At 39.2% G+C, this 11,092-nt stretch overlaps 1 protein-coding gene across 1 annotated transcript; it reads right to left on the bottom strand.

The window, feature by feature from the left end:
- Positions 1 to 480: 480 nt before the first annotated feature.
- On the bottom strand, positions 481 to 10,721 carry LOC114136519 (phthiocerol synthesis polyketide synthase type I PpsD-like). Its single transcript, XM_028004530.1, has 6 exons — positions 10,275 to 10,721; positions 9,261 to 9,414; positions 8,362 to 8,522; positions 7,426 to 7,632; positions 7,161 to 7,342; positions 481 to 6,603 (listed from the first exon to the last, which is right to left on the bottom strand). The coding sequence occupies exons 1-6, from the start codon at positions 10,330 to 10,332 to the stop codon at positions 1,069 to 1,071; spliced, it is 6,297 nt and encodes a 2,098-aa protein (XP_027860331.1). The 5' UTR covers positions 10,333 to 10,721; the 3' UTR covers positions 481 to 1,068.
- Between the last annotated feature and the right edge of the window lie 371 nt (positions 10,722 to 11,092).

Genomic DNA, 11,092 nt, shown 5'->3' with positions numbered 1-11,092 from the left:
CAGTCTGACAGTCATGAAAATGACAAAAGATGAACCATGTTTGTCAGAATACTGGTATTTTAAAGCTCTTAATACAGTTGAATAAATATTTATTTCTTTTGTTCATCATTTTTTATGTATTTTATTTAGAAGTGTTAATCAAGACCAATGGTCTTTTCCCACATGTAATAAATCCGTAGCAAAAAGACTTTTTATGGGACATGGCAGATTACTATATCATATTTCCCACCATCATCATAAAGCCAATAATCAGTCTGAATTATTAACTTATTGGTGATAAGAAATGACGATGACCTGTGGATCTCGGTTAATATAAAACAAGTAGAAACATTTTTACATCTATAGACAGACATCTGGGCTTTACATTTCTTGAAATTTAATAAAATAGTACAAAAAGGTACTGATGTACAGAGATTATGTAATATTTTAAAAATATTGTTAGTGACAGTTATATTTTTTAGATTTAATTCTGACTTTTTCACATTTTCATTAAAAATGATTGACATAAATTAAGATGAGCTAAAAAAGGTTTAAAAAAATCCAAAGCATCCTGTCTGAATTTGAAAAAGCAGTTTACCCCTTGATAAATCATGAATGAACTTTGATTAAACACATTTTTGGAAAGCTGAGTACAATTTCAGATTAATACTAGACTAGATGTAAAAAAAAAAAATCACAATCTTTTTGACATCATGAAGAAGAATAAAAGATTAGAAAAACATGTATCATACCCAGATCAAAATAAATCCAATAACAGATGAGAAACTGAATCACTTATGAAATCTCATTTCTAAACAACTGTGAAGAACAATAGTTAGCATTCACAAATGGAGAAAAAACAAACAGTAGTAAAAACTCGTAGAAGTAGATATCCAAAATGTGTGATATTCATATTTGCCTGATGATTTGAAGCATTTTACAAAAAAAAAACAGGAAAACCTACACTACATATTTATTCTAAAATGCACTAAAAACATGGCGACTTTTCAAAAGAATTTGTACAAAAAAGCTGATAACAGAATAATTATGAGCCATCAATACATGTAGCTGATTATTTTGTTTTAGTTTTTATAATCTTGTTAAAACATCAACGTCATTCTTGTCTTCATCTAGGGGAGACTTTTCGTTGACATTTGCTTCACTCAGTATGGTTACCACTGTCGATATTGTGGCGTTGGGATCCAACAACTTCACCAGAGGCACATTGATTCCTCTCTCCTGAAACATCATATTTTGCAAAGTCATCGCCTGCATGGAGTCCATGCCTAAGGATGTCAGAGGGGAGTCATCACTCAGCTCACTCTGATCAATGCCTATTGTCTCGCTGAGCAGAGAGAAAACATATTCTTTTGGTGAGACAGAGTCACTTTGTTCGGTTTTAGATTCTTCCTCTTTGAAGTTTTGGAAAGCCTCATTGACTAATACAGAAAGACGTAAGCTCAAGGCTTTATTTTGAGAGAGGATGTTGTATCTGATGATCCTGAAGTGAAACCTGCAGACAGCCTGCTGGGGTCGATTCAGGATGAGGCATTGCTCCAGGCTTTTATGGACTTCTACAACATCCAGCAGCATCATCCCCTTTGCTTCCAGAAAGCGATGGAAGTGTTCCTTGTTTAGGAGCAGACCGAGGTTCAGAGGCCCCCAGCTGATGGACTGCCCAGGCAGCCCGAGTTTGCGCCTGAAGTGGCAGAACAAGTCAAGAAAAGAGTTGGCTGCTGCATAGTTTGTTTGGGATGCATTTCCAAGGAACGCTGAGATGGAGGAGAAACACACAAAGTAGTCCAGATGGCAGTGCTTTGTAGCATGGTGTAAATTTAACACCCCATTAACTTTGGGTTTAAAAACCTTCTCATAAAGGGCTCTGTTAAGGGTTTCAATCAGACCGTCATGCAGGACAACCGCACTGTGAAACACCCCTTTGATTGGGAAACCCTTAAACTTCTGCTGGATTTCAAGGATGACCTTCTGCACATGCTCAGAGACGGAAATGTCACACACCATGCTGGTGATGCTGTTTCCATATTGCTGCTGAATATTGAGTATTTCTTGCTGCACCTCTGCTGTGGGCTTGCTCCTGGAGAGAATTACGATGTACTCCCCTCCTCTTTGTGAGATAAACTTTACTGTTTCAAAGCCCAGGCCAGAGAGACCGCCGGTCACAAGGTACACCGCTCTCTTTCTGAACAACTGCTTTTTCACTGGCAGTAGCTGAATCTCAGTCAGTGTGGTCTTGTCATCTTTTTCCAAAGCAATCACAGCCAGTTTCTTTGAACTGAAGTATGATGATAATATCTGTGGTTTTACATCATTACCTTTAGATTTCACATTCTGAAAAGTGAAGTTTTCGATAATAAACTTCCTGCTGAAGTTCAGCGTCTTCAGCCAGTGATAAATGTGAGACGTGTGTGCTCTCAGATAACCCTTCTGCAAAACAGTTTGTATCTGAACTGTTTGCACATGAACACTTCCCTTTATGTTTTGGCACAGGTCCTGAACAAGCAGGGTTTGCATTTGAGATTCACAGAGTACTACGACATACCGAGCCACTGGGAAATCGCAAATTTTCACAATGAGAGACTCATCAAATGGTGGCAGGATGACAAATGCATCCAATTGATTGAGATCTACAAAAGATCCATTACACTGTGTGCTTAAAATCACATTCCAACCAGATTTATGAGAAGTAAGTACAAAGACTTTCACAAGAGCTGAATCAGGGTTGGGGCAAATTATCCCCAAATTCTTTTTGGGTTTAGGCAAGACTCGATGAAGCATCTCCCAAGCCAACACAAAGTAGGAAACACAAGGTGTTTCTTGGAAATGTGGGAACCTCTTGATGCTGTAGCATACGTCCTCTGGCACATGAACCTTACTAGCCGCCACAACTGGATAACAAGAGGCAACGTGGTCCCCAACTTTGAGTTTTCTGACATTTTTTCCGACTGCAGTGACAGTACCGCTAAAGTCAAGCGCGATTAACTCATGCTTCTGAGATGAGTGCTTGTTCCAGTAGAGTGTCTGACCAAAGTTTAGATGTGAGGCACTGACTGGAAAGTAATCAGATGAATGAACGCATATTTTACTTGGTCGAATTTCAACTGATGTGCCATTGATTGGATCCATTTCCTCGTCTCGAGGAATGGCATTCAGTTGACTCACAGTATGTGCGTCAGCCGTCTGAAAGTTGCAAGGTTTAGAAGTTGTGGAGGTGTAACTACTTTCTGTATGGTCAGTGACGTCCAGTGGGGTTCGGACGATTGACGGTTTTAAGATCAGCCCATCTTTTATGACCAATTCTGGGTACTTTTCACAAGGATGTGATCTCAGGACCTCAGAGAGAGCTTTAATGTCCTCAGTAAAAATGGAGCCTATGTCAATCAGTTGAAACGAAAGATCAGGAATCTCTGCTGCAAAAGACCTGACCATTCCAGCCAGAGCAAAACCTGGACTTATGTGATCCACGGTGATGTCAGATGAGCGATAGGTCACTGCTCTGATGGCTTTGGGGAACTGAATCCTCTTCAGCTCCTGGACAATTTGCCGGAAAATCTCACAGCAACTTGCAAGATTATGCAAGACAGCATCAGGTGATTGTGATGTAAGATCTTCTTTGCCCCACAAAAATAACACTTCATCAAAGCTTTTCTTAATATTCGCAATGCTGAGGTTTGAAAGAAGAGACGGGAATCCATTGCTTAAAATATCCTTTGCATGTGTGAAGGAAACAAATCTAGATTCTTGGTCTAAATGTGGTTGTAGAGCTTTTGAGATACCTAAATGATCAGAGAACACCAAAGCCTTTGGAGGCTTTGAAGAAGTGGAGCTTTCAGGGATGATACTGAAGTCATTATGATAGAAGTACTCTTCAACCACATGACGACTGCCAAGGTACTGGAATATCACATGCTTCACCTCAACCAATACTCTGCCTTCCTTATCTGCAAAGCAGCCACAAACCTCAAAGTGATCTACACCCACATCAGTTGCTCTCAGGTAGATAATCATCTCATTCTGCAAGGGTTCAAAAACAGCAAGGCTCCCTATTTTGGCAGGAAACCCCGGTCTGCCTGTAAATATATGCTCAACGGTGACAGGGAGAAGTTGCATTAAGTAATCCAACACAACAGGATGAATGCAATAGTCATGCAAATGTGGTCGGAGCTCTTCTGGAACTGAAACAGCTGCAAAGGCCTCCTTTAGATCCTCACCATAGTGCACATTTGCTTTATTCTGGAAGACATCACCATACTGGAAGCCGCCTTGAGAGAGATGTCCATAAAACTCCTGAAAACTCACAACAGAGGTGCATCTTTTGGAGATCAAACTTATCGAAATGGCTTGTTCCTCAATCTGCCTCTCTCCCTTTGAAACCACCGTGCCTGAAGCATACACTGTAGAAGAAGAAAACACTTTGAAGCCAGTTTCTTTTCCTTTTGGCTCTATTTGGACCTTCATTTCAGCAGAGTTCTGTGTCAAAATAAATGGGCTGTGAAACTTGACGCTGAGGTGCAGCGAGCTCAGGGGCACTTTTGGTTTAGTGGTGGCCATGACCGATGCTAGACCCAACTCCGCATAGAAGGCACCGGGGATGATGGGTATATTATTGTGCCTGTGCTCCTTCAAGTAGAAGGTTGAGTCAGATGTTAAATTACAGCTGAAAATGTTGCTTTCACTTCCAGTCTGACAGAGAACAGAATGAAAACTTGCTTTATTGTTTTGGGCAGCTCCAATGATCACGTCTCTATTGGAGCAGTCAAACTGGTACTTTGGGAAAACCAGTGGTGTTGTCTCATAGCCTTTGTAGAAGATGGTCCAATCTACCTGAATGCCTAGTTCGAACAACTTGGAAACAACGGAGATGACTGATTCATAATCTTTCTTGGGTTCCACTGAGGCAACAACTGCTACGTTGTTTCCAAGAGTTTCCATAATGTTTCTTTGCAGTGCTCTTCTTGGCCCTATCTCTACAAACACTACACCTTTCTTCCCTTTAGCTGCTGACCTCAAAGCTTGCTCAAAAGCAACGGGCTCACGGATGTTCCTTGCCCAGTATTCACCCGTGCTGAAATCTCTGTTCTCAGCTTCCCTTCCTGTAACTGTTGAGAACAGCTCAGTGTCAAGCTCATTCTTATGCAGGGTGCCAAGGGTGTCCCTAATTTCCTGGAGAATTGGGTCCATCATGTGGCAGTGGTAAGCAGCAGGGACATCGAGCACACGGAGGAAGAGATTCTGATTTTTGGATGAGTTGCTTAGCTCTTTTAGGAAGCTCTCAATTGCATCTGCTTCTCCTGAGAGAGTGCAGGACTGTGGGCTGTTGAAGGCTGCAATGCCAAGTCTTCCAGAATATTTAGGGAGGATCAAAGCCACATCTGATACAGCCATGTTACTGACCACAAGCATTTTACCACCAGCAACTTTCCTTTGAAGGGTGCTGCGGAAGAATATGACTTTCACAGCGTCTTCGAGAGACAAGAGGCCGGAGCAGTGAGCGGCAGCGACTTCACCAACCGAATGTCCGAGCACAGCATCAGGTTTGACACCCCAGTGCCTGAGAAGGGTGGCAATCCCAACCTGAATGGCAAAGAGGAGAGGCTGGACAACATCTGGGTTTTTGGTGTCACTCCTTTCAAACTCACTCTCAAGTGTGTTCAGGATGTTTAGAGAGCTCATCCTTTGGAAAATCTGAGTGATTTCTTTGATTTTTTCTCTGAATACAGGCTGGTTTTTCAACAGCTGCGTGCACATGCCGTGGTAAGTGACACCATTTCCGCAGAAGACGAACACTAATCTTGGATTTGAGAGAGCCATGCTGATGTTTTTGCCAACACTGGCTATGAGCTTCTCCTTAAGATTGCCTACAGATGAAACTGCAATGGCCTTTCTGTATTTATGCTTTTGGTGACTTCTCCTGCAGGCTGATGTGTACAAAACAGAACCAAGTTCTACGGTGATATTATCCTCCAACTGTTTTATGGTGTCTTCTATTATCATAGTCAGAGATTTCAGTGAATTTGCTGACAGGACAAAGTATTTCACCTGCTTCTCACTGCTATGTTTTTTTAAGTTTGTCTGCATGTGCTGTTTGACGATGGCATGTGCATTCGTTCCTCCAAAACCAAAGTTGTTCACCCCGGCAACCCTCACTGTGGTAGATTTCCATTTCTCAATATTCATAGGAATTTTAATATTCAGGGCTTTGGTATCAACACTGGAAGTTTCATCAGAGTAGAAAACAGATGGGACGATAGTTTCATGCTTCATCATCAGAAGAACTTTAATTAGTCCGGCCACTCCTGCTGCTGACTCCGTGTGTCCAATGTTGCTCTTCACCGAGCCAATCAACAGAGTCCCTGACCCGGAAGGTCTGGCTTTGGCGATGACGTTGGAGATGCTTCCTGCCTCTGTCGGGTCTCCCACTGGGGTTCCAGTCCCATGGGCCTCGATGTACTGGACATTTGCAATGTCAGTGTCTGAGTAGGTTCTGCGCAGCAGTTCCTCTTGTTGAGTCGTGGAGGGTTTAGTAATCGGACTGACAGAGTGTCCATCTTGGTTGACTGCGGTTTTACTGATGATTCCCCAGATGTGGTCATGGTCTTGAAGAGCCTGCAAATTGAAAACGGGACCAGGATGAAACAAAAAATGAGGAAAAGAACATTGTGTAAATGTTTTACAGCACAGGTGTCAAAGTCCAGTCCTCAAGGGCCGGTCTCCTGCAGTTTTTATATGTGCCACAGGTACAAAACACTGAAATGAAATGGCTTAATTACCTCTTCCTTGAGTAGATAAGTTCTCCAGAGCCTTGCTAATTATTCTATTCAGGTGTGGTGCATCTAAAAGTTGCAGGACACCGGCCTTTGAGGATTGGAGTTTGACACCCCAGTTTTATAGGGTCAAATATTTGTGGGATTAGGAAAATTGCTAGCTGTAATTTTTATATCCAATTCAACTTGTATAACGTGTTACCTAGTCCAGTGGACTAAAGTTATCGTAGTTACATAGATTGCAGATTTCATTCACTATAGTTAATTAATTGTCAAAGGTTAGGAACATTGGGTGCATTTATAAAACTATCCAAAAAATTAAACATAAAATCAGAACTTAATATTGTTGGACATTGGTAAAATAGAAACAGTTTCTTTAATCACTCTGCAAATCTTCACCTTTTTCAGTGGCTTCAGGAGAACCACACCACAGCCCTCTCCTCTCCCATAACCATCTGCTCTGCTGGAGAACGGCTTGCTCGTCCCTTCAGGTGAAATCATCTTGGCCTTGCTGAGCGCCACAAACACTCTTGGGTCAATGATGCAGTTAACGCCTCCACAAACAGCCATTTCACAATCGCCTAGATAAGATAAATCTTATAAATTGCACCAATAATAAAGCTGCCTGTCGATTTGGCAGGCGAACCACTGCTGCAGGACAGACCTTGTTTAATGGCCTGGCAGGCGAGATGAAGAGCCACAAGTGAGGAAGAGCAGGCGCAGTCTATGGAGAGTGACGGTCCAGTGAAGTTAAAGATGTAGGAGACTCTGTTGGCTGCGATGCTCATGGCGAGTCCGGTTCCGGTCCAATGGTTGATCACAGTTGGGTGCACGTGTGCAGCATTAATTTCGTAGTCTCTGTTCATTATTCCTACCATAGAAGAAGAAAAAGAATTATCTCAGCATGTGGTCGTCTGGATACTTTTTAAAGGGGGGCAATTATTCAAAACTAATACTATGCACATTTCTATGCTTCTAAAAACACCCCAAGTACTTGAAAAAAACACCACTCAGGTGTTTTGTTTTAGCAATAAATGAATGTTTTTTGGTACTTTTTCCCTCCCAAAACCTTCCGGTTAAATCACAATGCTCCGTTACTTAGCAACCCATGTGGAACTCCGTCCGTTACCTAGCAACCCAAGTGGAACTCAGTCTGTCACCTAGCAACCCAAGAGGAGCTCCACCACATTTGGTCAACTGGTTTTACTGCTGTGCAATGTTTTACTGACTTTTTATCCAGAAATCACTTTCTGTATCCTTGTTGGTTGTGCGGGAGGCTCTACTTCTGCTTTTCAAAGATGCACAGTTATATAACTTCCTATCCATTTGCAGCCATTTTCATGTGCGAGTGTAAAACGTTGAGTTTGGGGGCGTGGCCAGCAGCAGCTTATTTGGACAAGACGCCCTAAAACACCTAATTCTGGAAGGGGCTCAAAATATTCAGAACTGACCAGATTAGAATCTCATTATCTAAGATGATTTATTGCAAAAAATTTAATGAAAATGTTTTGTATAGTACATAAACCTATCCAAACCTGTTGAAGAAGCATAGTAGGTTATCTTTAATATGGAAGTAAGGGTCATATGTTTTCTGTGTTACCAATAAACACGCCTGTCCTGGTCCCACTGGCTCTCTCCATGGGAACTCCAGCGTTTTCCAGAGCTCTGTAGACACAATGAAGGAGTTGTTTCTGCTGAGGATCCATTTGCTCCACTTCACTGTCACTGATGCCAAAAAACTTGTGGTCAAATTCATTGAACCTGGAGAAAATAAATAAATAAAATAAAAATCTCTAAAATGTAGAACTGTATAAACAAGTTCAATTACATTACTTTAACATATAATTTGCACCTAAACAGTGCAAGTTAAAATTTCCACATTGTTGGAATTGGAAATAATTTGATTTGTTTAGCCAATCATTGAGAAAAAAATATGGATGTTAATTTTTCAAAGTCATGTTTTCAATATGTTATTACTAAATTTATAAATATCAGAATTCAAAATTAAGTACTTATATTTACAACCAAAATATTCAAACTGCTATGTCAGTAAATACAAGTTTGCAAACTAAATATTTAATTTACAAACTGAATATTTAGCTTGTGAATACTTAGTTTGCAAACTAAATATTTCGGTTTCAAATTAAATATTCATCAGCTCCACATTTAGCATTTATTTTTCTGACTAAATATTTAGTTCCATACAAAATATTTATTTTCTAATTAGACATTTAATTTTCAAGTTAAATATTTAGTTTGAAAACTAAATATTTAAATTTCTAACTAAATATTTACTTTGAAAGTTAAATACTTAGCTCAAAATTACATATACAGTTTTAACTTATAAATATAGGAATAACATGGTGAAAGTATGACTTTTTTATGACGGGCAAAATTATTGCTGTTATTTTTTTACAGTATAACTTTACTCAAATGAGACCCAATGACACTGAATAAAGAACAAACAGATGTAAAGAACTTTTTCGATGAGGTTCGTACCCGTCAATGAGCGCGGCCCTGGCTGTGCGGGTTTTCCCCGGTTTGGTGTCATCTGGGTCAAACCAGCTGCCAACGTCGAACCTCTCTCTGGGGATTGAAACAGAACAGTTCCTCCCCTCCACCAGAACCTTCCAGAAATTATCAAGACCTTCTCCTGTAGGTAAAAAAAAACACATGTAGAGAGAAAATATTGTTTTAATTTTCAGTTACGTACTCATATGTCTTCACATTGCACATCTAACATAATAAATCAATACCAATACATATCCCAATTAAGATATGATCAGTATCAATAGATAATACAGCTAATATTAAATATGCAGAATATTCACTGGACTTGTTTCTTCAAGTCAGAAAAAACATACTTGTAAAATCAAATGATTACTTTAAAGCTAAATCTGCGAGTTTATAGTCTCTTAATCTGGTAAGGTACTATAAAAAGATTAACAGTTAATTTTCTAACTGGAAAAAACTCTAAACAAGCAGCCAGAACTACAATGGAGTTGTTTCAGTCAAAACATTTTAATGGCCCTGTCAAAGTACGGACCTAAAACACCTTGAAAACCTATGAAAGGACTCAAAATTTTTTATTATTTTACAAAGAAGTGTGGACAAACACTACAATCTCAAAATACACAAAAACTATATTTTTCTTAAAAAAAAAAAAAGTAAAAAAAAAACTTGCATAAATTTTTTTTTGTTTATATGTTGCTGAGTGATATCCTTTTTTGGTTGTTGCTTGTAAACACAAATATTTAATCTAAGCTTGTGCTGAAATAAATAAAAGAGGACCAAAAGAATAACAAAAATAAATAATTTTAAATAAACACCAACATTGTTAATATAGACCAAATGTCTAGTGATTCTGTATTAATGTAATAATCTAATCGTACAGAAAACAAAAATATATTTTATTTCATGTTAATGGTTAACTATAATGATATGTTTAATAAACCTAAATATTATTACTAAAAGACAAAAACAAATTATAAGAAGCTCTGAAATTATCTTTACCTCCTGGAAAGTTGCAGCCGATTCCCACCACAGCAACTCCATCCTCTCCTTCTTCCATCCTAAAAAGCTTCAGAAAGTAAAAAAAAATAAAATTGAATCCTAAATCATGTTTTTATCACTCGAAAGCGTCCTGGCTGCATTTAAACAGCAGTCTGTTGTAACTCTGTGTTGAAACGTTGAGAGCGGTTTAGTAACGCCTCGATGCGCCGCAGCATCCATCCCTGTGGAGATGTTATCACGGCTCGCTCTTATAGCAGCTACGTTTGGTTATGAAACATTAATGATTGATTGTATATGTGGCCATGGAGATGAAGGAGTCCAGTGAACACATTTATGAGAGCCTGCAAGTTTTAGGCCAAGTTTTATCAACATGTTATACAACAGAGAGGCTGTGTGGGCCGTTTTACTAAAACCTGCTGTAACAGAACAGAACTCCGTCCAATGTGTTAAATAATATATTTATAAATACATATTTTGGGATGTAGCTCAAATATGACAGAATATTTTAAATTTGAATAAATAAATAAATCCTCGTTATTCATTTTTACATTAAAATCTTTACTTATTGCTAAATACCTTGTTTGCCAAAAATGGCTGCTTTAATATGTATTTTTATAGAAAAAGTTCAGTTGTAAAAATCAGACAGCCAGGAAAAATCTGTTGTTGATAAACACCACAGATTGCTCGGCTAGTTTTCAGGTGCATCATGTTCTGCACTAAGTTTGTTAAATTCCAGAAGGACAAACTGGGTCATAATGCAAAGAAGGCGTAATCAGAAATAGATTATATTGATTAACATTGAGCTAAGCAGTCAAGAA

This window comes from Xiphophorus couchianus, chromosome 21 (genome assembly GCF_001444195.1).
Source record: "Xiphophorus couchianus chromosome 21, X_couchianus-1.0, whole genome shotgun sequence".
NCBI lineage: Eukaryota > Metazoa > Chordata > Actinopteri > Cyprinodontiformes > Poeciliidae > Xiphophorus > Xiphophorus couchianus.
This window is presented reverse-complemented; position numbering and strand designations above follow the sequence as displayed.

What these genes read in the sequence shown, in the direction of transcription:
- LOC114136519 (XM_028004530.1), bottom strand. Translation starts at nt 10,332, where the DNA reads ATGGAAGAAGGAGAGGATGGAGTTGCTGTGGTGGGAATCGGCTGCAAC. An exon ending in CGGCTGCAACTTTCCAGGAG is followed by an intron (nt 9,415 to 10,274) that starts GTAAAGATAATT and finishes TTTTACCTACAG; the next exon opens with GAGAAGGTCTTGATAATTTC. An exon ending in TCCTGAAGCCACTGAAAAAG is followed by an intron (nt 6,604 to 7,160) that starts GTGAAGATTTGC and finishes TTCAATTTGCAG; the next exon opens with GCTCTTCAAGACCATGACCA.